General features: G+C 36.0%; 1 protein-coding gene across 1 annotated transcript; it reads right to left on the reverse strand.

Moving 5' to 3' along the window:
• Window positions 1-24,491: 24,491 nt before the first annotated feature.
• LOC100778832 (uncharacterized) lies at window positions 24,492-27,293 on the reverse strand. Its single transcript, XM_003553407.5, has 2 exons — window positions 26,866-27,293; window positions 24,492-25,964 (listed from the first exon to the last, which is right to left on the reverse strand). Exons 1-2 carry the CDS (start codon window positions 26,926-26,928, stop codon window positions 24,864-24,866), a joined length of 1,164 nt encoding a protein of 387 aa, XP_003553455.1. The 5' UTR covers window positions 26,929-27,293; the 3' UTR covers window positions 24,492-24,863.
• Between the last annotated feature and the right edge of the window lie 441 nt (window positions 27,294-27,734).

Here is a 27,734-nt window from a genome sequence, read left to right on the forward strand (position 1 = left end):
CAGCGATTTCAACCTAGAAATCAAGAGTAGTGTTTATGTTGCTTAAGGCTTGGATAGTTATAATTTGTTTTTGCTTATGCTCAATTTTCTTGAATAACACAATTCAAGAGAGCTTAAGACATATTTTGATTCACAAATCCAGCCACAACTAAGCACCACAACTCAACTTTATCATAGGCATCATGTAGGAAACTTAGAAAACAAAAAAAAAAGAGTTCAACAACAAGACTACTTCTAGGAATTGATTTAGAACATGTTATGAACTAAATAACATGCATGAATTAGAATGAAAATTCAAAAGATAGGCTAAGAATCACAAGAATACATGAACAAATGTATCTAGAATTCAATCAACAAAATAAAAATTCAACACAAACTTAGAACATAATATGACAATTACTATGACTAAACATTACTCTAAGACAACATGGATTAAGTGATTTACACTTAGATTTTTGTGTTTTTTTTCTAATCAATATTTTGGAAGAAAATTTAGATCTAAAGGTTCAGCACAAGAATATTATCAATGAAAAATGATAGAACCTAAAATCAACACAAAAACATGGTTCAAGAGAAGATCTACAAAATTTGAACCATAGAAATGCAAGAACAAGTGTAGATCTAAGATTTAATCGGTTTATTTTTTTTTAATCTACTCTAAACAGCACCAAACCACAAGACAATGGAGGATATACATGGAGAATAAGATGAAGAACAAGGAATTAAAGAGAATTCACCGAACAAAAGGATAGAGGAAGCAAAAGAACATCACCTAGATGAAGATGCTCTTGATACCACATGATGTAACTCCAGGTGGAGCTTGTAGGCCTAGGATCTTCTACATCAATGGATTCATTTGCTTCTTGGAAGATGAATGGCAGCGGGATGTAGAAGGAAGAGAGAGAGGAGACGCTACTTCAAGGAGAAGATGAGTCTAGAGGAAGCTCACCACCATAGGAGGCCATGGATAAGAGCTTGGAGGAAGAAGGACATGAATGAAGGGAGAGGAAGAGAAGAGCACGAAATTTTGTGCTCTAAAAAAGCTCTGAAATCTGAAGTTTAATTTTCAAATGATCAAAGTTGAAAAAAATGCACACACATGACCTCTATTTATAGCCTAACTGTCACACAAAATTGGAGGGAAATTTGAATTTCAATTCAAATTTCACTTGAATTTGAAATTCACTTTGTGGAGCCAAATTTTGGAGCCAAAATTTCACTAATTATGATTAGTGAATTTCAGTTATGGTTCAGCCCACTAATCCAAGATCAATTCCAAGATTCTCCACTAAGTGTGCTTAGGTGTCATGAGGCATGTAAAGCATGAAGGACATGCACAAAGTGTGACTATATGATGTGGCAATGGGGTGTAGTAAGCAAATGCTCACCTTCCCCTCTAAAATTTAATTGGATTGGGCTTCTACCAATTCAATTAAATTTATTTTCCAACATACACATCAAATATTCACTTAGTGCATGTGAAATTACAAAACTACCCCAAATACAAAAACTAGTCTAGGTGCCCTAAATTACAAGGGCTGAAAAATCCTATATTTCTAGGGTACCTTACCTACATTATGGAGCCCTAAATACAAGGACCAAATATAATGACATCCTAATCTAATATGTACAAAGATAATTGGAGCCAATCTTGGCCCATGGGCTCAGAAATCTACCCTAAGGTTCATGAGAACCCTAGGGCCTTCTTCAACAGCTCTAGCCCAATCCTCTTGGAACCTCTTGCTCATGGGTCTAGTGATTGGTCCCTTCCTAGGGAGGATTGCATCACTTCTAGCTCCAAAGCTTAGTCTTCATGTTGCTCCCTCTATCTCTAACAAGCTATTGTTTCTCCAACTAGAAAGCAATAGATTTCATGTCTCATTGACATTGAACCAACACCTAGTAAGTCCGAAGGATTACAAAAGTTAACTATGGTCACTGTTAGTAACAACCAGCAAAGTCTTTATCATCTCAACTTTTGTCTCTATACCTATAAGTAAGATCCCGAGTCAAAACTTACAAGCGAGTGCAGCACTTTGTGCTATTATAATCTTAAATTTATCCATTTTCAGACCACAACTGTGTTTAACAAAAGAAAGGCGCATCCAAGTACATCAATTATATATATATATATATATATATATATATATATATATATATATATATATATATATATACGTGAATTTCAATTTCAATAATCCAAGATCATCCTCAGCCTACTAATCAGTCAAATGTATTGGAAGCGGTAAATCAGATTGTTCCTATTTATACCAATTCAAAAAGATTTGATACTATCACACAAATTTCATTTTCCCCTTCTTCTCATCATTTTTACCTTGAATTGGATTGAAACTAATATATGGTTGGTTCTAACTACTAATCATCCCTTTTGTACAACTATTGAATACAAAAATGCCCAAAATTGATGGCAACGAAAATGTAATGCAAAGAGAGAAGAGAAGGATTGGGGACATGCCTATAGCGTCGACAACAGGGGAAATGCCAGAGATGGCACAACTTAGGACAACGAAGAGGGAGGCTTAGGAGGACAACGGTATCAACGTGATTGAGCATTTGTAGTTTTGTATCTTGACCTATCTACCTTGTGCAGGACATATAGGACACTACAGAACTCCAAATTGAGCATGTAAGTAGTCCCTGGAAACCTACGAAAAAGAGCTTCAATTTTTTCAGAAATAAGCATGGGCCAATTCTACTATTTCAAGGGCCAAATTGGGCTTGAAATTCAGAACCTCTGCATTTGAATAATTGGGCTGAGAATTTAGGCTTTTCTTTGTGTAATTAGTTTAATTAGGTAGACTAGATGGGCCAAATCAAGGCCCATCATTTCCTTGTGAGTAGTCACTATATATATCATTGGAGTTAGTTACTTCATTTTGTACCAAAATCAAGGCCCATCATTTTGTACTTCATTTTGTCTTATGGACTTTGGTTGTGCAACTTGGTGTTCAAATTCATCCTCTAAATAGGAGTTTTAGTGATAAGGGTATTTTGGTTATTTCACACGTGACTAGCTCAGAATGGGCTGAAACTTTGCTAGAATGTAAAAAAAAAAAATCATACATCAAGGTTGTCCCTAACCATGGGAATTGGGGGTCATTTTTGCCAAATTCGATGATCTAGGTTACTTTTGCTATTTTTTTTCTATTTTCATGATTTTTAAAAAACACCAAAAATGACCAAAAATCAAAAATGATTTTTAGATAGTTACTATGGTGTTTTGAATGTTTTTAGGCCAGTTTTCCATTTTCTGTAGCATTTCACCAAATATTATGAATAGTGTTCTGGTAGGATGGTTGTCTGTTATTTTTGTTTGTGTTCTCACTAATGAGCTTATTTGTGCATGGCTAGGTCCAAATCAATTTTCATCCATATGATCCTGAGATAGATAAGACATTTCATAGGTTGAGTAGAAGTATAGGAGTAGAAGTGTAGTTGTGCATGATAGTATAGTTTTGGATAGCAGTATACTTCATACTGAATTCGTTGTTGATTCTGTTTCTGAGCCTGCTTTTATTGTTTCTTATTCTAAAAAAAATTAGTGTTGATATAATGGCTTATAACAATCGAACTCTCATGGATTTGGCTACACCAAATGTTGTGTATCAACCTTGGTGTATTTAATATCCTGAGATTGAGGTTAGTTATGAGCTAAAGTCTAGAATAATCTATTTGCTGCCAAAGTTTCATGGTCTTGTTGGTGAAGATCCACACAAGCATCTTAAGGAGTTTCATGTAGTGTGTTCTACCATGTGACCACATGACATTCATAAGGATTATGTGAAAATGAAAGCATTTCCATTCTCTTTAGATGGTGTGGCTAAGGATTGGTTGTACCTTCAACCAGATCCTATCAACACTTGGAAAGATATGAAGAGAAGATTTTTAGAGAAATTCTTTCCTACATCTAGAACAGTATCTATCCGAAAAGAAATTTGTGGTATAAGGCAACAACCTAAAAAGACATTATATGAGTATTGGGAGAGATTCAACAAGTTGTGTGCTACCTGTCCTCACCATCAAATCAATAAGCAATTGTTGATCTAGTATTTTTATGAATGGATAGAAGTATGATTGATGCAGCCAGTGGAGGCACTTTAATGGACAAAACCCCTATTGCTGCCAGACAATTGATTTCTAACATGGCAACTAATTACAAACAATTTGGTACTAGAGTTGTTACACCATCCAAGGCTGCTGCAAATGAAGTTTCTATTTCTATGGTTGCTAATAATCAGAGGTTGTAGAATAAACTTATAGAATTGGCATCTCTTGGGAGACAGTTAGCCATTAGTCAACAACAGAATGTGATGGTAGCCAATCAACCAAGGTTGTGTGGTATCTGTTGTGCACCTGATCATCTAACATATGCATGTTCCACACTCTAAGAAATAGAATAGGTTGTTAATGTTTCTACCATGCAACCTGGGCAGCCATTCAGACCTCAACAACAACAATACAATCCTTACTCCAACACCTATAATACTGGTTAGAGAGATCATACGAACTTGAGGTATGGTCCCGGTTTGGAACAACAAAAGCCATTCATACAACAACAATATCAGCCCTCCATCAGCAAATATCAAGCTCCTCCATTCAAACAACAATAACAATAGCAATTCCAGCAATCTACACCTACATCTGCACAACCTATGTAGAATAATAGTTCTAAACCTTCCTTGGAGGAGTTGATGAATCAAATGGCCTCCAACAACATTCAATTTCAACAAAATATGAGTGCCCCCATACGAGACCTGTAGACTCAGATTGGTGCCAAATTTGATGATAGTGCCAAAACAGATTTTGCACCAAAACAGATTTCACTACCTTTTCCTTCTAAATCCATTCCTGCAAAGAAAGTAGAGCTTGGTTTTTATCTTTTTGAGACTTTCAAGAAGGTGAAAGTTAATATTCCCCTCTTGGATGTCATCAAATAGATTCCAAAATATGGAAAGTTCTTGAAGGATTTGTGCACCTATAAGAGGAAGCTGAAGGGAAATGAGCAAGTGAAGATGGGCAGATATGTTTCTGCACTTATACAAAGCAAAAGTGTTGCAACCATTCCATCATCCACCTTGCCACAGAGCGCAAAGATCCAGGAACTTTTCCTATCTCTTATACCATTGGAGATTGAACTTTTATAGATGTCATGCTTGACCTTGGAGCTTCAATTAATGTCATGCCCAAATCAGTTTACAGATCACTACATCTTGGTGATTTAAAACCCACTAGTGTTGTCATCCATCCAGCCAACCGGAGTGTTGCGGTTCAACTTGGAGTTATTGAAGACGTGCCAATGTGAGTTAATGATCTAATTTTTTCAGTAGATTTTTACATTTTGGACATGGAGAACGAGTTTTCCAACCATGGGTCCACATTGATCCTAGGGAGACCATTCTTGATGACAGCCAGGACCAAAATTGATGTGCATGCAGGAACTCTTTCCATGGAGTTTGGTGATGATGTTGTGCATTTCAACATTTTTTAGCCAATGAGACATCCTACAGAGGAGCATTTTGTTTTCCATGTAGATATCATTGATGATGTAGTAGATGGTGTAGATATTTGTACAAATTTACTTTTTAATTTTTCTGATTTTTATGACTTTGACTTTGGTTCTTTTGACTATGCTTGTGATTATTCTGCTGTTGTATGTAGTATTTGTGTAGAGATTTCCTTTTCAATTCACTCTAATTGTGATGCAGGTGCAGGTCCTGATCCTCGTATTTCTCTTCCACCAACCATCAACCTTCCCTTGCCTTCCCCCATTCAAGCACCTTCCTTGGAGCTAAAACGACTAGCTAAACACCTTAAATATGCTTATTTAGATTATGCTCAGAAGCTCCTAGTCATCATATCAGCAGCCTTTCACTTGAGCATGAGGATAAGTTGCTGCATGTTTTGAAAGGCCACTAAAAGGTCGTTGGGTAGACACTTGCATCGGATATTCTTGGAATAAATCCTTCCACCATTCAAGCCTAGAATAAATCCTTCCATATGCATGCATCGGATATTCTTGGAGGATGATTCCAGGCCTGTAAGGCAGCCATAGAGGAGGTTGAATCCCACTATTCTTAATATGGTGAAGAAGGAGATGATGAAGCTACTAGTTGTAGGGATCATTTATCCTATTTCAGATAGCACTTGGGTTTCACCTGTCCAAGTGGTTCCTAAGAAGTCGAGCATCATTATTGTGAAGAACTAGGATAAGGAGTTGATCCCGACTAGAATGGCAAACAATTGGCGAGTTTGCATTGACTATAGGAAACTGAACCAAGCAACTCGCAAGGACCATTTCCCTTTCCCACTCAATGATCAGGTTCTGGAGAGGTTGGCAGGTAAATCACATTATTGCTTTATTGATGGTTTTTTAGGTTACGTGCATATCCATATTACACCAAAGGACCAACACAAGACCATATTCACCTATCCATTCGGCACATTTGCCTACACCAGCATGCCTTTTGGCCTATGCAATGCTCCTGGCACCTTGCATAGGTGCATGGTGGGTATCTTTTCTGATTTATTAGAGAGTTGCATGGAGGTGTTTATGGATGATTTCATTATTTATGGTTCCTCCTTTGATGCATGTTTGGATAGCCTCTGTAGAGTTCTTGATCGATGCATTGAGACTAACCTTGTTCTTGACTTTGAAAAATGTCATTTATGGTCCATGAGGGTGTAGTCTTAGGGCATTTGGTCTCTAATAGAGGTATTAAGCTTAATAAGGCCAAGATCGATGTTATAACTTTCCTTCCTTACCCTATTTGTGAGGAAAATGCGTTCTTTTCTTGGACATGCAAGTTTCTATAGGAGATTCATCCAGGATTTTAGCAAGATTGCCTTGCCATTGTTCAAGCTTCTTCAAAAGGATGTAGACTCTATGCTTGACCAGCCTTGTAAAGAGGCATTTGAGGAATTGAGGAGGAGGCTCACCACCTCTCTCATCATGCAGCCACCAGATTAGGAGCTTTGCTTTGAGCTCATGTGTGATGCCTCCAAGAGTGGTGCAGAAAAATTGGTTGTTGATCATTTGAGCAAGATTGAAGGACTTTTGGATTCCTTTCCTATTAGGGATAACTTCTGTAATGAGCATTTGATACAACTTAATTCATCACATGTTACACCTTGGTTTGCTGACATCGCAAATTCCATTGTTCCATCTATTGTCCTACCTCATGCATCTAGGTCTCAAATAGATAAACTTAAGAGTGATGCCAAATATTATGTGTGGGATGATCCTTACTTGTGGAGGTTTGGTAGTGATCCACAAGTGTGTGCCTAATCATGAGATTCAGTCTATTCTTCATTTTTTTTCACGGTACACCCACTGGCGGTCATTTTGGTCCTCAGCAGACCATTAGGAGGATCTTAGACTGTGGGTTCTATTGGCCCACCATTTTTAGAGATGCTCATCATATTTCCACCACTTGTGAGCAGTGTCAGAGAGTTGGAGAAACCATTACACATAGGCATGAGATGCCCCAACAACCTATTATTTTCTATGACATTTTTTATGTTTGGGACATTGATTTTATAGGCCCATTTCCTATTTCTCATATATCTTGCTTGTTATTGATTATGTTTCCAGGTGGTCAAAGCTAAAACTAATGATTCTAAAGTTGTTGTGGATTTTGTGAGATCTAACATTTTTTGTAGGTTTGGTGTGCTTGGAGCCATTATCAATGACCAGGGGAGCCACTTCTGTAAAAAGTCATTGGCATCCTTGCTCCAGAAGTATGGGATTATGCATAGAGTTGTTACAACTTATCATCCCTAAACTAATGGGCAAGCGAAGGTTTTTAATCGAGAGATCAAGCAGGTGTTGTAGCAGGCAGTGTAGCCCAATAGAAAGGATTGGAGCAAGCTACATGAGGATGCTCTATGGGCCCACAGGACTGCTTACCAAACACCTTTGGGGATGTCTCCTTAAAGGGTGGTTTTTGGTAAGGCATGCCACCTTCTGGTGGAGATTGAGCACCGTGCTTATTGGGCGGTGAAGGGTTGTAACATGGCATTTGATGAAGCAGGTATGGAAAGGAAGCTTCAATTGCAAAAACTTAAGCAGATATTCTTAGAATCCTATGAGAACTCCAAGATTTTCAAGGAGAAAGTGAAGAGGTTTCATGACTCTATGATTATTTAGAAAGATTTCCATATTGGCCAAAAAGTGTTCTTATTTAACTCTCGCCTGAAGCTTATTTCTGTTCAACTTTGATCTAGATGGGATGGACCTTTTGTTATTACTAATGTTTTTCACCATGGTGCAATTGAGATTAAAAATGAACTTACCAGCAAAGTCTTCAAAGTAAACGATCACCAACTCAAGCTTTTTCATGAGAGCTCCAAAATGGAGGAGGAATTTGTGATGGACCTCTCTTTGGTCTTGCCAATTTTATGTGATGATGTGCCTTGAATGAAACTTTAGGATTTTCCTTCCCTTTTCTTTTATATATTGTCTCTTTGTTTGCATTTTGTTACATGTTCACATTGAGGACAATGTGCATTTCAAGTGTAGGGGAGGGTTTAAAAAAGTGTTTTCTGTTTTCTCTATTTTCTATTTGTTGTATTTGTTTAACTGTTGTTATTTTTGTTTCTATATTATGTTTTAGTTTTTGTGTTTCTATCTATTTTTTGTTTCTGCTTAGTTGTATTATGTTCTGTTTGTTTTTCTATATTTGTATGTTGTTCCATTTTTTGTTGTTGTTTTCTGTTTCCTATTTTCTGCCTTGTTATATTTATTTTGTTTTGTTGCTTTACTATTTTACTGTTTTTACATTCAAAAAATAAAAAAATAAAGATTTTGCTGTTGCTGTTTTCTAATGTTTTGTTGAATTTAGGGGTTTTTCATAGGATTTCTAACTTGTACAATTGTGAGAGATGTACCATTTTTAGTTGAGAGGTTTCAAGCTTGACCTGAACCATTGTTGCAATTGTGGAAGTGATAAGTAGGCTTGAAAAAATTGAGGTGGATCATGTGTGATAGAATTATGCCTTGTGAGTTTTTTGGGATTTTGTGAATGGATTGTATTATTCCATTCATGCTCTTTCATGTGTGATTTCACCATTGTGCTAAATTACTCTAGGTTTTTCCTTGCCTTTCTTGTCATTCCTTATTGCACATGCATTGGTTAAGATGATTTAGGCCTTATTTCTTTTAGCCACTAGCCAAATAAAACTATCTTGCATTGATATCCATTGTCACCCTCTTTGAGCCTTTAACTACCATGCATTCTGTAGCATTACAAGCCAAAAAGTGGAAAACCATCTTGTCTAAACTTTAGGGAGAAAAGGGGCCTTGAAATTGTTTTGGGAGTGGATTTCAAACAAGTGTGGGGGATTTGTACTTTGTTTTTATGAAAGTTCCTTTATTTTCGTCATTTCATTTTCTTATGACTTGTTGAAAAAGAAAAAAGAAGAAAACAAAAGAAAAAAATAAAATTAAAGAAAAGAGAAAAAAAATGGGAGTATAAAAAGCAAAAAGTTCCAAAAGAAAATAAAAATGTACAAACAAAGAAAAGAAGAAGAAAAATGCAAAAAAAAAAAAAGTGTTCTTTTTGTGGTTCATTTTCATTCTTTAAGTTCTTTTTATGTTAATTTTGTTGTTCTCCACTTTGTTAATTTGTTTCTAACCCTCTTTTAACTTGTTGGCTTACGTCCCATTGCCCCTTTTTTCCCTTAGTTTTAGCCAAAATATTCTTCTCATATTCACCCTTACCTAAGCCATACATTACAAACCAATAAAAGCCCTTTTGATCTTTTGATGCATGTATAGTTCAAGTTGAATGGATTAGAGTCTTGTCAAAATTTGGATGTGCTAGTTACATGTGGTGCTTGAGTGTAAACACAAACCCATACACATTTGGTGAGGTTAAGTGTTGTTCTTTGAGAGATTTCTATCACCATGGTGCAATCTTAATTTTGACTTGACTACTTGTCTGCTTTGCATTTTGTGATCACATGTTCATGGATTGCTTGTTACCTTGATATCATTCTTCCATTTTCCATCTCTCTCACTTTTCAGCATTGTTAGGATCCATTGAAAAATATGTGTGCCTTGTTCATACCTTTCTTTTAGTTCTGGTTAATTTTTTTAGTTTGATTTCTTTTTCTTAGTCTTTCTTCTAGTTTTGCCCAGGAGTGCAAAAGATAAAGTGTGGGAGAATTTGATTGAGCATTTGTAGTTTAGTATTTTTCTATTCTTCTTAGCTTATTTGATCTCTCTTTGACTCCTATTTTCCCACCTTAACCCAGTTTTGGTCTTAGGCAAATGATTGAGCTTAATTGATAATTGTTGCTTATTTTCATAATTTGTGCTTACTTGAGCCATTTGTCTTGTGCAGGGCCTATAGGACACTACAGAACTCCAAATCTAGCATGTGAGTAGTCCTTGGAAAGATAATAAGAAGATATTCGATTGTTTCAAAAATATGCGTGGGCCAATTCTACCATTTCAAGGGTCAAATTGGGATTGGAAGTTAAAACCTCTGCACTTGAATAATTGGGCTGCAAATTTGGGCTTTGGTTTGTGTAATTAGTTTAATTAGGTAGATTAGATGGGCTAAACCAACGCCCATCGTTTCCTTCTAATTAGTCATTATATATATCAATGGAGTTAGTTAGTTACTTCATTTTGTACAAACAAATATTTAGAAACTTGTTGTGCAAGCTTTAGGATTACACTTTTTTCTTTCTTTTTCTCTCAACTGTTCTTCATTCTTCTTCCTTTTTTCACTTTTGTTCTTCCTTCTTCTTACACAAATTTTGTTGCTCTTCCACTGATGATGATCATGGAAGGCTAAACACTCAATCAATCCAAGGATCCACTCCAAGAAAGGTTGAATTTGAGTTCTGGTTTAGTATTTCAATTACGTGTGAATGTTCATCTTTTTCTTCAATCATATTTTTTATTTTCATGATTATGAATATGCTTAGGATTGAAAACAAAATTAGGTTATGGAATCATTTTGTAATTTTGAAATTTAATCACAGATTGTTTGGATGATATTCCAACCTAATTTGCGATCTCAATGAATTTAGGGATTAATTCGATTGAACTATCTTTAATGACATTGATTGAACTTTCACAATCTGACCATCATTCGTAGCAACGGTGATAATTCGATTTGCATTGGTTTTGTGAATTGGACTGATGCTATTAAACCCAATTCATATTTTATTATTCTGTTCCAAAACCTCTATTTTGTTTATGCATTTATGTTTTTTTGTTTTTGCATTCCTTTACATTTCTTACAAATTATTTGTTGAAATTCCCCATGTTGTTTATAAGTGAATTGAAGTAGGAACCAAATTGAATTGTATCTCTAATTCGACCTAGGTTAATCCTATACTGCAAAATTTCCTAGTTTTATTTGTTTTGGAACAATTTGACAGTCGTTATCATAGTGACGAGAGGCAACGACACTGACAATGGTGACAACAACATGCTAGGGCTGATGTGCCATCATTTTCTTCTATTTTCTAAACCCTTTTTGCACCATTTTAATTACTGATTGGTCTTAATTGTCAATTAATTAGGCAGTTTTATTATTTGGGCTCATTTAGCTAATTTGATGTTTTTAATCTAATTTTAGGAATTAATGAAGCATTGGGCTGAATCCGGATTTTGGTTGTGGACTTGAAGAGGGCAAATAAAGCAGCGCTTACCTTAGTTAATTTCTAATTAGGAAATTTCGCAATTTTATTTTATGTGGTTTAGTGTTTATTTCGTTTTGGGCCAGAGTATTGTAATAGGGCCCAGTGACTTTGAGTGACTCTTTTTAAATAGCAACCTTGGGATTCGTGCAAGGCTATTCTGTTATGTTATTCATTATTCAGAGCTTTGTTTAGGTTTTACGTTTTTCTGTTCTAAGGCTATTGTTTCGTTCTTAATGCAATTTTCCATTTTCTGCTTCTAATTACAATTTCGTTCTTGCTTTTTCTTCTGCCTTCATTTACGTTTCTGCCTTATTTACGTTTTTGCTTCATTTACGTTTTTGCTTCATTTACATTTCTGCTTTTAAGTTCATTTACGTTTTCTGTTTGAATCTATGTGATGCAAGCTCCATTGGAGCTTGTAGGCCTAGGATCTTCTTCATCAATGGATTCCTTTGCTTCTTGAAAGATAAATGGCAGCGGAATGGAGAAGGAAGAGAGAGAGGAGATGCCACTTCAAGGAGAAGATGAGTCTAGAAGAAGCTCACCACCATAGGAGGCCATGGATAAGAGCTTGGAGGAAGAAGGAGATGAATGAAGGGAGAGGGAGAGAAGAGCACGAAATTTTGTGCTCTAAATGAGCTTTGAAATCAGAAGTTTAATATTCAAATGATCAAAGTTCAAAAAAATGCACACACCTGACCTCTATTTATAGCCTAAGTGTCACACAAAATTGGAGGGAAATTCAAATTTCACTTGAATTTGAAATTGAATTTGTGGAGCCAAACTTTGGAGCCAAAATTTCACTAATTATGATTAGTGAATTTTAGTTATGGTTCAGCCCACTAATCCAAGATCAATTCCAAGATTCTCCACTAAGTGTGCTTAGGTGTCATGAGGCATGAAAAGCATGAAGGACATGCACAAAGTGTGACTATATGATGTGGCAATGGGGTGTAGTAAGCAAATGCTCACCTCCCCCTCTAAAATTTAATTGTATTGGGCTTCTACCAATTCAATTAAATTTATTTCCAACCACACACATCAAATATCCACTTAGTGCATGTGAAATTACAAAACTACCCCTAATACAAAAACTAGTCTAGGTGCCCAAAAATACAAGGGCTGAAAAATCCTATATTTCTAGGGTACCCTACCTACAATATGGAGCCCTAAATACAAGGACCAAAATATAATGACATCCTAGTCTAATATGTACAAAGATAATTGGACCCAACCTTGGCCCATGGGCTCAGAAATCTACCCTAAGGTTCATGAGAACCCTAGGCCCTTCTTCAGCAGCTCTAGGCCAATCTTCTTGGAGCCTCTTGCTCATGGTTCTAGTGATTGGTCCCTTCCTAGGGAGGATTGCATCATCCCCTTCCCCTTGAAGAGGATTTGACCTCAAATCTGTTAGTTCCTCTTCCTCAATATCAGCTTCACCTGCAAAAGGAGTTAAATCAGAAATGTTAAAAGTGGTGCTGACTCCATACTCTTCTAGGAGGTCCAACCTATAGGCATTGTTATTTATCCTCTCCAAAACCGGAAAAGGTCCATCCCCTCTAGGGCTAAGCTTGGATTTCCTTTTAGTAGGGAATCTATCCTTGCTAAGATGGAGCCAAACCCAGTCACCCTCATTAAGAACTAGCTCTTTTCATCCTCTATTGCCTTTAGTTGAATACACCTTTGTTTGGTTCTCTATTTGGTTCTTAACCCTCTCATGCAACTTCTTTACAAATTCTAACCTAGATTCCCCTTCTTTATGTATAAAAGAAGTGTCCAGTGGGAGGGGAATGAGGTCTAACGGTGTTAGGGGATTGAACCCATAGACAACCTCAAAAGGGGACTGCTTGGTGGTTCTATGAACCCCCCTGTTGTAGGCAAATTCTACATGAGGAAGATACTCATCCCAAGACTTATGGTTGCCTTTCAGAAGAGCCCTTAAAAGGGTGGATAAAGACCTATTCACTACCTCTGTTTGCCCATCAGTTTGTGAATGACAAGTGGTAGAGAAAAGAAGTTTAGTTCCTAGCTTAGCCCATAAGGTTTTCCAGAAGTGGCTAAGGAACTTAGCATCTCTATCTGACACAATGGTCCTAGGCAAACCATGGAGTCTCACAACTTCCTTGAAAAAGAGTTTTGAGATGTGGGAAGCATCATCCACCTTGTGGCATGGTATAAAGTGTGCCATCTTGCTAAACCTATCCACCACCACAAAGATAGAGTCTACACCTCTTTGGGTTCTAGGAAGCCCAAGGACAAAGTCCATAATAATGTCTACCCAAGGTGCAGATGGGATGGGTAAGGGTGTGTATAGCCCATGAGGCATCACCCTAGACTTGGCTTGTAAACAAGCCACACACCTAGTGCAATGCTTATGGACATCTTTCTTCATATGGGGCCAATAAAACTTTTCTTTGAGTAAGACAAGGGTCTTGTCTATCCCAAAGTGGCCCATGAGCCCACCCTCATGGTTCTCTTTCACAAGTAATTTCCTAATGGATCCTTGGGGTATGCAAAGCTTTCCCTCTTTGAACAAATACCCATCAGCCAAATAGAATCCATCTTGGGCATTTTTCCCACAACTCTCATAAATGGGAGAGAAATGTTCATCTAAAGCATACAAGTCCCTAATATTATCAAATCCTAAAATTTGAGCTCCTAGGGAGCAAAACAATGTGTGTCTCCTAGAGAGGGCATCAGCTACCACATTTGTTTTTCCCTTTTTGTATTTGATAACATATGGAAATTGCTCTAGGTACTCTACCCATTTTGCATGCCTCTTGTTTAACTTGATTTGCCCTCTAATGTACTTAAGTGATTGATGATCACTATGAATGACAAATTCCTTGGAAACAAGGTAATGTTCCCAAGTTTGGAGGGCTCTTATTAAGGCATAAAGCTCTTTATCATAGGTGGGGTAGTTGAGGGTGGCACTATGAAGTTTTTCACTAAAATAAGCAATAGGGTGCCCACCTTGTAACAATACAACTCCAACTCCCACTCCAGAGGCATCACATTCTAGCTCAAAAGTTTTAGAAAAGTCAGGAAGAGCTAGAACAGGTGCCTTAGTAAGCTTTTCTTTGAGCAAAGCAAAGGCTTGCTCTTGTTTTTCACCCCATGTAAATGCCACATTCTTCTTCACCAGCTCATTGAGAGGTGATGCAATTGTAGAGAAATTAGGAACGAACCTTCTATAGAAGCTTGCTAACCCATGGAAGCTCCTAATATCTCCCACACTTTTTGGGGTGGGCCATTCTTGGATGGCCTTGATTTTCTCAGGGTCCACTTGGACCTCATTTCTACCAACTACAAAACCTAAGAAAACTATATTATCTACACAAAAGGTACACTTCTCTATATTTGCATAGAGGGTGTTTTTCCTAAGGACTGAAAGAACTTGTCTGAGATGTCCTAAGTGATCATCTAGGCTCCTACTATACAATAAAATATCATCAAAATAAACAACTACAAATCTACCTATGAAATCCCTTAAGACATGATGCATAAGCCTCATAAAGGTGTTTGGTGCATTATTGAGCCCAAAAGGCATCACTAGCCATTCATACAAACCAAACTTGGTCTTGAAAGCAGTTTTCCACTCATCACCCTTTTTCATCCTGATTTGGTGATAACCACTTTTAAGATCAATTTTTGAAAAAATATTGGCACCATGCAACTCATCAAGCAAATCATCAAGTCTAGGAATGGGGTGCCTATACTTTACAGTGATGTTGTTGATGGCCCTACAATCTGTACATATTCTCCACGTACCATCCTTTTTGGGCACCAACAACACTGGCACAACACATGGGCTTAGGCTCTCTTGGACCCAGCCCTTCTCCAATAATTCTTTAACCTGAGACTCTATCTCCTTAGTCTCCTGAGGGTTAGTCCTATAGGCTGGCCTATTAGGAAGGCTTGCTCCTGGGACTAAATCTATTTGGTGTTCTATTCCCCTTAAAGGAGGTAGCCAAGGGGGTATCTCTTTGGGAAATATATCACCAAATTCATGTAAGAGTTCTTGGACCTTTGGGGGTAAGGTCTCAAATGTAGGAATTGTGGCAGTGCTAAAGGATGTTTCCCTTTATAGGAGAAGGTAGAAAGATTGTTTAAGAAGGAGTGCTCTTTTAATATCACCTTTTGTTGCAAAATGATTTTCCTTCTTAACAATCTTCTTGGAGGAATCCTTTCCCTCTTTTTCCTTCCCCCTGGCCTTTGAAGACAAGGCCTTACTATCCTTCTTTTTCTTTTGTTTTTCTAATTTTTCTTCCTCATCCCTCTTATCTTTCATAGTTAGTTGATCTTTGGCCACCTGTGAAGGTGTTTGAGGATGCAACACAAATTTAGTGCCAAGATGGGTGAGGGTAATCTCATTAGTTAGGCCATTATAAATGATCTTCCTATCAAATTGCCACGGCCTTCCTAAAAGAATATGTCCTGCCTCCATGGGAACTATATCACAATTAACTTCATCCTTATATGTCCCAATGGAGAAATGTACCTTCACTTGTTGGTTAACTATCATTTCCCCTTGCTCATTGAGCCATTGAAGTTTATAAGGTTTTGGGTGGGGAATGATAGTGAGGTTCAACTTGGAAACTAATCTTGTGCTACAACAATTGCAACAAGATCCACTATCCACAATGAGAGAACAAGTTTTATCTAAAATTTTGCATCTTGTATGAAAGATGTTCTCTCTTTGGGATTGAGATAGATCACAAGATTGACCTCCAAGGAGCCTTCTAACCATTAAGAGATCACCTTCTTCATGGGGGTAGACTTTCTCACTAGACTCTTCACCCCTTACTTCATCTTCACTTCTACTAGAGGAAGGGCAAGAAGTAGTCTCCTCTTGACTACTATAAATGTCTTGACCCCTCATGATCATGATTTTCTTTGTGGAGCATTGAGAGGCAATGTGACCTCTCCCAAGACATTAGAAGCATTTAATGTTGCTAGTCCTTTCTTGGGAACTAGTCTTAGGGGTGTATTTCTCTATGGTCTTACCCTTATCTTCCTTGGGTTTTGAAGGTGCAGCCCCTAAAATTCCATGGGCTTGGTCCTTCCTTGGATAAGAGTGAGAGCCATAAGATTTTGAAGAAGGCTTTCTTTTAAGTTTTTGCTCCACTCTTATACAAAGTTGGACTAGCTCATCTAGGTCCCTATATGGAAGGAGTTCAACCTTGTCCCTTACTTCCATATTGAGCCCACTAAGGAACCTAGCTATGCTTGTTCTTTCCTCTTCCCTAAGTCCAGCTCTTAAAAGGAGTAGTTCCATTTGTTGTCTATATTCTTCAACACTAATACTCCCTTGTCTAAGCCTTTGGAGCTTGTCCATAAGCTCTCTTTCATAGTAGGAGGGAATGTGCCTCTTCCTAAGGGCACTCTTAAGATCATTCCAATACTCTACTGGAGGATCCCCATGAATCCTTCGTTCTTTAACAAGGGAAGTCCACCAATAGAGGGCATACCCTTGAAAGCTAAGGGTAGCCAATGGAACTTTTCTCTCTTCGCTAATATGATGGCAAGCAAAGAGTTGTTCAACCTTCATTTCCCAATCTAAGTAGGCCTCAACATTATCTTTTCTGTGGAAATATTGGAGGCTAATGTTAACCTCTTGAGGCCTTCTATCCTTTTCTCTTCTTTGGGAGTGATGTTTAGTATGTGAACTATGACGCCCTCTATAATAGTCGCTAAGTTCTTCACTTAAACTCTTGCAAGAGTCATGACTACTATAGGAGGCATGTTTTTCTCTTTTCATTTCTTTCATTATTTTTCTTCTTTCTTCCTCTATTATTTTCTCTCTTTCATCTTGACTTATTTCTTCCACTCTTTTTTTACCTTTTTCTTTTCTCTCTTGTTTTTCTTTCCACAACTTAAGGGATCTCAACTCATCTAATATCTTATACAAGGGGTCCTTAGGAGTAGAACCCTCACCATTAACACTAGATGAAGAATGAAGACTCATGTTGGTTCCTAAGTTATGGTTCTTTCTTGTTGGGGATTTGAAAACAAAAGGTAAAAGAAACTATGGTTGAAACTAGCCAAAATAAACACTAAAAGAGGTGTGAAAGATAAGGTAAAAACTAATTGGTAAAAGGCAAGCTATCTAGGCGGTTTGACAATGGAGGGTAAAAGAAATAAGCTATGAAAGTAAGCAAGAAATTAAAGTGCAAGAAATGCAAACTAGGCGGATCCTAAGAGTGTTTGGATGACCTCATTTAAGGTTCCCAACAAAACACTCACTATCCTAAGGGAAAATTGCCTAAAATTATTACACACAAATGGAAGTAGGGTGACCTAGCGGAGGCTCCCAACTTACTTCCAATGAAAGGCCTTTTTGTTACAAAATTTGAAAGCAAAGCAAATTGCCAATTACAAAATTACAAAGAAAAAAAAAGTCCTCAATTGTGGTGGCTATTCTCTCTTTAGTGTTTCACTCAATTTGGAGTGCTTCTTAGTCCAATAGCTCTTAAGGTGGTTGGCCCATTTCTTCTTGACTCAAATTCTTCAAGATATGGCACCAATCCTCCTTTCCAATTCCCTATATGGCAACTCACAACCAAGGAAACAAAGAGACAAGCAATAACCAAAGACCAAAATAAAAATTCAATGAAAGCTAAACCAATAGAGTTTTAACAAGACAAATTTTCAAGGATTATTCAACAATTAAAGCAATGAAAAGCACAAAAAACACAAGCTAGGACTCAAAGAGAAACCTAGAATGGCTCTGGAGTAGAGTAGAAAAATTAAAAAAAAAAAAAAAACTCAAGAAACCTCTAGTTTTGGCACTTGTTTTCACAATAATTTTCAATTTAAATTTCAGAACTAGGATTGGTATAAAATAGGCACCAATTATAGAACAAATTTTGAGCCAAACAACAAGCACACTTTCCTTTCACTTTTTTTTCCTTGACACTGATTTTTCTGCCAACGTGTGCGATTTTTCTTATTTTTTCCTTTAATCCAAATTGCTTGGTTCTTTTTTTATAATTTTGGTCCAGATGTCTCGAAAATTCAGTAAAAGTTTCAGCTCAAAAAACGTAGTGACCAATTCCCAGTAATTTATACAAGTTCGTATGTTCAAGCTGTCAGCACCAGCGATTTCAACCTAGAAATCAAGAGTAGTGTTTATGTTGCTTAAGGCTTGGATAGTTACAATTTGTGTTTGCTTATGCTCAATTATCTTGAATAAAACAATTCAAGAGAGCTTAAGACTTATTTTGATTCACAAATCCAGCCACAACTCAGCACCACAACTCAACTTCATCATAGGCATCATGTAGGAAACTTAGAAAACAAAAAAAAGTTCAAGAACAAGACTACTTCTAGGAATTGATTTAGAACATGTTATGAACTAAATAACATGCATGAATTAGACTCAAAATTCAAAAGATAGGCTAATAATGACAATAATACATGAACAAATGTATCTAGAATTCAATCAACAAAATAAAAATTCAACACAAACTTAGAACATAATGTGACAATTACTATGACTAAACATGACTCTAAGACAACATGGATTAAGTGATTTACACTTAGATTTTTGTGTTTTTTTTTTCTAATCAATATTTTGGAAGAAAATTTAGATCTAAAGGTTAAGCACAAGAATATTATGAATGAAAAATGATAGAACCTAAAATCAACACAAAAAACATGATTTAAGAGTAGATCTACAAAATTTGAACCATAGAAATGCAAGAACAAGTGTAGATCTAAGATTTAATCGGTTTTTTTTTTTTTTTTGAATCTACTCTAAACAGCACCAAACCACAAGACAATGAAGGATATACATGGAGAATAAGATGAAGAACAAGGAATTAAAGAGAATTCACCGAACAAAAAGATAGAGGAAGCAAAAGAACATCACCTAGATGAAGATGCTCTTGATACCACATGATGCAAGCTCCATTGGAGCTTGTAGGCCTAGGATCTTCTTCATCAATGGATTCCTTTGCTTCTTGAAAGATAAATGGCAGCGGAATGGAGAAGGAAGAGAGAGAGGAGACGCCACTTCAAGGAGAAGATGAGTCTAGAAGAAGCTCACCACCATAGAAGGCCATGGATAAGAGCTTGGAGGAAGAAGGAGATGAATGAAGGGAGAGGGAGAGAAGGGCACGAAATTTTGTGCTCTAAATGAGCTTTGAAATCTGAAGTTTAATATTCAAATGATCAAAGTTCAAAAAAATGCACACACATGACCTCTATTTATAGCCTAAGTGTCACACAAAATTGGAGGGAAATTCAAATTTCACTTGAATTTGAAATTGAATTTGTGGAGCCAAACTTTGGAGCCAAAATTTCACTAATTATGATTAGTGAATTTTAGTTATGGTTCAGCCCACTAATCCAAGATCAATTCCAAGATTCTTCACTAAGTGTGCTTAGGTGTCATGAGGCATGAAAAGCATGAAGGACATGCACAAAGTGTGACTATATGATGTGGCAATGGGGTGTAGTAAGCAAATGCTCACCTCCCCCTCTAAAATTTAATTGGATTGGGCTTCTACCAATTCAATTAAATTTATTTCCAACCACACACATCAAATATCCACTTAGTGCATGTGAAATTACAAAACTACCCCTAGTACAAAAACTAGTCTAGGTGCCCAAAAATACAAGGGCTAAAAAATCCTATATTTCTAGGGTACCCTACCTACAATATGGAGCCCTACATACAATGACCAAATATAATGACATCCTAGTCTAATATGTACAAAGATAATTGGACCCAACCTTGGCCCATGGGCTCAGAAATCTACCCTAAGGTTCATGAGAACCCTAGGGCCTTCTTCAGCAGCTCTAGCCCAATCTTCTTGGAGCCTCTTGCTCATGGTTCTAGTGATTGGTCCCTTCCTAGGGAGGATTGCATCACTATGGAAGGCTGAATATTCTGGTGTTGTTTCCTTTTGAGGACGAAGCCCAACTCTCTTTGAGGTTTCGTTTATAATGTGGCTTCCTGGCAGTTTTCCCTTCACCAGTTAACCCAAATTCGTGAACATTAATCAGTGCACGCTTCGTGTTCGATTAATTGCCTCTGAGCCTAACTTGCGTTCATGCTTAATGGACGAAGGGCTAACTGGTGTATGTGGTGCCTAATCACATATTGACAACCCTAAGTTGATTTTCACTTAGTAAATTGAAATAGGTTTGGATTAAGTGGTTAATGGTTAGGGACGAATTCTCCATAACCCAGGATAAGAGAATGGCTTCTGAATCAGAGGAAACAACCCGTTTTTAAATATTAGTAGTTTTGTATTCCAGTTTACTTGTTTTGTCCTTTAAATAACAAATCAAACAAACCCCCCCCCCCCAATCGTTACTGTTACTGCAAGTATATTATGAACATTTGGTTTATCATTGCTCGTTGGGAAACGACCTAGGATCACTTCCTAGTTACTGCATTTTCATGTTTATTTGATTTGGGTACGGCCTCGATCAAGGGCTCCAGAGGTTATCGCGTACGTGAGAGGTGAAGAACGGGTTCTGAGACGTTTGGCCACGAGTTTTATTCAATTAGAAACATAATAACATCGATTTTATTGAAACTGATGTTAACTTACCACTTACAACATTGGTCTTGAATAAAACTGATGTTAACAAAAGCCCTTTATTTATAAAAATGTCATCGTGTTTTTGTTAACACCAATTTTATTAAAACTAATGTAACTGCTTGAAGTTAATTTCATCTTTTGTAGAAGTGGAGGAATCAAATTACTCCAGGGGATGTTTGGTAGGGGAGAATTTTTTTATGCTCGAGAGTCGTGATTCTTGGAATCATAAATCCTAGGAATCATGATTCTTGATAGTAAATGAAATCCATTTGGTTGGTCATAAATGTTCTTGAAAATATTTATATAAGTTTTCTAGGAATCAAAGACTTATGTGTTATTTTTTTACCAATTACTTAAGTCATTTAATAATCTAATAAAAGTAATGTGACATTTTTACTGCTGTTAAAAAATTAACTCCTTTCCTAGGAAAGTTAGATTCTCACCTTCCCACTTGGGAAATTTTTTGTGGGAAACTATCTAAAAGACTTTCGCAAGAAACCTTTTCCAAGAATTTTGTTTTCTTAAAGTAGGTACCAAATATGATAAATTAAGTTTCTTAATCAAGATTCTTAAGAAACTAAAAATTTTCCCCTATCAAACGCCCCAGAAGTAACTTTAAGGGGGCGTTTGGTAGGGAAGAAATTTTTTCAAGTTCGGGAATCACAATTTTCGGGAATCACAATTCCTAGGAATTATGTTTCTTAGGAATAAATAAAATTTGTGTGGTTGATCATTAGGAATATTTACATAAGTTTCTCAAAAGTTAAAGAGTTACATGATATTTTATCATTTATTTTAAAGTAATAAGAGTAATATGATATTTTTATTGTAGTAAAACAAATATTAAACTCGAGAAAGTATAATTCTCACCTTCTATGGAAAAGGTTTTGTGCAAAACTGTTTAAAAAACATTCCCAACAAACATCCTTTTCCATAAATGCTAATTTTTTAAAATGGATATCAAACATGAAAAATCAAGATTTCTAGCTTAAAATTCCCATAAAACTAAAAAATTTTCCCATACCAAACGCTCTCAAAGAGAGTTACTTCTAATCTTCATAATTCATTTTTCTTAAAATCTAATGATTGTAATGTGTAACTAATTGTAATCATTAAATTTCAATTAATAATATATTATATTCAACATATTATTAATTGAAATATTTATGTTAAATGATTATTATTCAAATATTTTTTTAAAAAAAATATAAAATTGTATAACACAATAACTATAATTATAAAATTCTTTTATAATTTAATAATTTTAAGAAAAGTACTACATAAATGAAAAAAAATGGATAACACAGTAATGTTATATATCTAGTATGTTCCAAAAATTAAATAAAATTAAAGTTTATAATATTCTTATCTAATCTCATTTTATCTTGTTCTCGTATCTTCTCATATTCTAACTAACAAACGGACCTTAAAGAAGTAAAGAATGCATAATAAAATATTCTATTAACATTGTGAACACATGCAATCGAAAAGGCAAAAAAAGAAGTTTTCGCTGGCTCATGAAAGCCGTGTTGAGAAAATGACTGGCTCAGCAGTAAGAAACTGCAATACCAAAATCATGAAAGGGTCAAGCAGAGAATGAACATAAGAATAGGAGAACAAACCACCATATATGGGAACAAAACATTAATAATCTCAAGACGTGTGTTCTTTACTTTGGGGTGGTGGGGACTACCATACCATTAATTCTCAAAGAAAAAGGTTTCTCAAGGCAATTCCTTGTCGCTGAAAAACGATTTTATTCCAGCAAGTCTCCGAAAAGAACATGTCAATCTCCAAGTAGAAAAGCTTACCCAAAAAAAAAAGGCCAAGTCAAATTTAAAAATATTTCTACATAACAGTTCTTATAATGAAACTTATGAGTCAAATTTAACCCTACAAAAATTAATTTGTAAGGTAAAGATTGTCTCCTAATTATATACACTATTATGATGATCATCACTACTTAATGTGATATTTTCAATACACCTCTCTCACACCGAAAACTGAACATCTAAAGCGTAAAGTTTCGAAGATTAGATATCTACGAGTGATCCGATAGCAAATAACATGATAGACTCAGCAACAAATTGCACAGATAACAATCTTTGATTCTATCTTAATATTATGAATTATGGGTCTAACCGTAGCCGTTAGCAGTGTGCGGGAATTACGTGACACACAAAGGATTATGGAATTGGAATAGTAAAAATTGACAATTAGCTTGATATTTTAGTCCTTTGCTCTTATTATGTAGATTTTGTTTGATTTAGTACACAAACTAATTAAATAGACAATTGCGCCTGTTCACACTTCACAGGTCAAACGTATATATGTGGTCATTGATATTTTGGATATGAAGATGAAAAATCTGCTGAAGTGCAAAACAAATTCTCTACACCACTCTCTTAGGAAACGTTTATTACAAAGAAAATTTATTCAGTTTAAAAGGTAAAAGTAGTTTCATCCATTGATGTTAAATTAATAATAAATATTACATATACGTGCATAACAAATTACGAATGCATTAGAATATCAATCATTTATTATAATTAGAATATCAAATATTGATTTGGTCATCCATAGATATTATTTATTTTGCTAACTTTAAAATGGGACAAATTCACTATTATTAAAACACTCATATCAACATCTGGCAGTTCTAGTCAAAACGAGCTTGAACACTAAGTATACGGCGGTCTTTGATTTGATCTTTTGGTTCATGTATATGGAGAAAATAATGGAGGAATTGTAGCTTTAGCCCTTCGCTATACTCTAGTCTCCAAAAACAATCTATAAAGGCCAATTGAATTTCACTAACAATAAAGTAGTATCATGGCTGAATTCTAATATAAAAAAAGGTTGCTCTAATGGTTCAAACTCATTTGGATCCTTCTGCATTGTTGAATAACATGATATAATCATATTGAACAGAAAAGGACAAGTTTTATCAAATTTAATTTAATTTATAGATCCTACATTCTGATGTATTTTATTTGATAAAAATTGTATCTTTGCCTATCCAATATGGTCATATCATCATATTACTTAACAAGATGAGAGTCCAAATTCTTCCAGCATAACTTATTATGGGGGGCTTGTAGATACACAGAAGAAGGGAAATGAAATACACCCGTAAAATTATATACAGTCTGAGATAAAGAATTAATTCACAATCGAGCAGTTAAATTAAAGATAAACAACCAAAGTGGTTAGCCAATATAGGCTATAAGTATAACTTAGTCCAAGAAACACAAATTCCCAGTAGAAAAGCTTGGGAAATGTCATGCTACTATTAGGCAAGTTGGGGTTTTATACCCAAAGAGAAGGTACAAAAGCTTGCCCAAAGGCATTCCATAAAAAAAACTATTTCCCTCACACACTCCTGTCACTTGAGAATCTCAAATGCCCCCCCCCCCACCACCAATAAGGCTTAAAACCCTAGTATTTGAAATTGGATATACAATGATTTCTGTCAAATTTCAAAATCCCGTCAAGTTTCTCTGGATACCACCACCTCTAAAGAATGACCCCAACATTGATGGCTATAAATCATTCAATAGAGCTCCTTTTTGGTGTAATAAATACAATTTAAATTTCCAACATTAAAGTAAGCACATATATTCAAAGTCAGCCCCTTTCTCTTCTGCAGTTACCCGGTAACAAAAACCTGAATCTCTCTGCATTATTCAATAAATATGCTGGAAGATGCACTGCTGAGTAAGAATGAGGAATAGGTCCCAATTTCCCAATGATCTCCTTGAATGTATACTCTTCTGGAAGCATGTCGAATAAGTCAGCCCCCTTGCATATAACATCCTGAATCCTGTCAGGGTTCAAGTAGTGAGGGAACCGCACGCGATCGTAATGGCTGTAAGCTTTCATCTTAAATATGAATTCGTTGATATGACGAAAACAGAAGCTACAATGCCAGCCAGCATCGGCCAGCAGCACATCAGCCTGTCGATAGTGTGCATACCAAGTCTTGCCGGTCTGGTATCTATGGATTGACGCCCTCCAACTTTTGTTGTCCAAAAAGAACTCGAAAGAGTATAAATAGTTCTTTAGTTGAAGATGAAGAACTGGAGGGATCCCATCACACCACCTCAAGAGGTTAATTGTGTGCGCGCTTGGAATCTCATCAACATCGGACATTATCAAGAGATCGTCGTCTTCTATGCCTGCTATCCTCAGAAGCTGATCCAGGGCAACTCTTTGATAAGCCTCCTCAATAAAAGGATTTTCTTTTTTCTTGAATCTCCCTCCAATCACCCCGTATGTTAGGCGCGACTCAAGAAACTTGAACTTGTCCCTATTGCCCGAAAATAGCAATGGTTTGACAAATCCGGTAAATGTTGAGTTTGATTCAAGGAGTACATACTGCGTCACGTAAGGCTGCATTTCTTTCCAACGGATAGTGAGGATGTCGACTTCATTGCTGAACAAAACAGCGTCAAAAACTCGTCTCGGTGACTCACGAATCCCCCAGCCATGAAGCTTGCAGAGAGACTCCATTGACACGTTCTCGTGATAATAGTGAGGGATTTCATGGAAAGGCTTTGGAGGAGATTCCCACAGTGGTCTTAGAAAGTAGGAGATTTTCTGCCCGTGCAAATAGAGACCGAAGATGCCAACAGGAACAATCACAAACAGAAATATATAGGTTTTGAAGTCCAATCCCTTTAGAATACACTTGAGTCTTGACATGCTCAGTGCTGCAGGAGTTCCATTCTGCATAGTAAGCACAAAACAAATCTTCAAGTTACACGGATAACTTATGGATCATAAAACTCATACCATATGCTTGACTGCGCATAACAACATAAAAGTATAAAGACTGACAATGGACATGTAAAATAAGATAAAAAGAAAAAAGGCATTAAACACACTGTCATTATTTTCACAAGGAAAGAACTTAGACACAGTTTTATAGCTGCTTTTTGGTATCGTTCTATAATCAAATCTTCGAAAAATAGGAAACGGGATTCCCAATAGTAGATAAACATAAAATTTAAACCTACTATTGTTCAAAAAACACACACAACATAGGTAGATCGTTTAGAAAGGGGAACAAAGGATGAAGGAACCACACATTCAAAATTGAATTCAGTAACCCCTTCAGAGGTTCAGAAACATTAGAAAAAGGAGAAATTATGGATTCCATAGGAGTGAAACAGCCTATCAATCAAAGCATAAACCCATAAACCGAAAATTCGAAAGAAAAAAAACAATACACAAATTAATCATATGTAACATCTCCAATACAAACACACAACTAACAAATTAAGGGGAAAAACTATTTCCTTCCATCAAAAAACCCCATTACCAAAAACTCCCAGAGAAGCACAGTAAAACGATGAACAAAATTAAATTGGATGGTGAAAAGAGTTAAACTTGACACAAACAAACAGAAAATTCAAAACAAACAATTCAGGAAAAAAAATCGTTAAACTCAAATTTCCCATTTTGCATTGCCAGTAAAACCCAACAGAGGAAACTCATCAAAACCATATCCAAAAAAAAAAAAAGACAGCCAAATATGAAAAAGGGTAGAGTAGAGTGGAATTAAACAAAAACTCAATCTGGTGAAGAAAAAAAAAGCAAAAAAGAAAAGAAAAGAAAAGAAAGGTACCTGTCCACAAACATCATCGCAGATATCATCAGTCTTCTTAGAATTATAATAGCCCTCAGACATGGTTTCGGAGAAAACCCCTCAAAAGCAAAACAAAGTGTTCTGTTTTTTGGTTTGTTGGGTTTATGTTATGAGTGACACTGTTTTTTAGCACTGAGAAAATATCGAAAGTAGATCAAGGGGTTGAGAGCAAAGGGGTAAAAACCCACTAAAGCCACGATCTTTGAGTCTCTCTCTCGCTCTCTCGTAACGTCAATTATAGCCGTTTGGTGTGGTTTTTCGTTCTTCCACCAGAGAGACCCCTCTCTCTCCTCACAATCTTAATGGGACGATGAGGGGGATTTCATTTAACTACACGCCTTCGTAGGGATACGCATTAATGTAACCTCCCAATTGATTATTTTCTTTTTCTAAACAAAAATGTTAGTATGATATTGCTTTTAAGTTTGTTGTTTACTGGTATTTCAGTCAATATATTTATAAGAGGAGGAAGTATAATTTTAATAATTATTATATTATTTTTATAACTTAATATAAAATTTAATTTTTAAGAATTTAATTGTTGAATTATATTTATATATTATTAAGATCATGAGTGTCAAAATTAACAATAACAAAATAATCAAATGATTTATATTTTAGTGTATTTTGAAATATTTATATTATATCACTTTGAAATTTTAATAACTAAAAATAGATGTTTGATGTAATTTTTGTATTTTTTGATTAATTTGAATTAGTTGAGGTGTTGTGTGAATTATCTATGTGTGATTGTTTGCTGTGGATAGTAGATTATGTGGAGTTTGATTTGCTAGTGTTGAAAATGTGATATTTGGAGTTCAACCCAAAAACTAGTTTCGGTAAAACCT

Source organism: Glycine max, chromosome 19 (assembly GCF_000004515.6).
Source record: "Glycine max cultivar Williams 82 chromosome 19, Glycine_max_v4.0, whole genome shotgun sequence".
NCBI lineage: Eukaryota > Viridiplantae > Streptophyta > Magnoliopsida > Fabales > Fabaceae > Glycine > Glycine max.

Excerpts from the sequence above, each read along its gene's own strand:
- LOC100778832 (XM_003553407.5), bottom strand. The coding sequence starts at position 26,928 with ATGTCTGAGGGCTATTATAATTCTAAGAAGACTGATGATATCTGCGAT. Across the intron at positions 25,965-26,865 it reads GCGATGATGTTTGTGGACAG|AATGGAACTCCTGCAGCACT; the intron begins GTACCTTTCTTT and ends CTTACTATGCAG.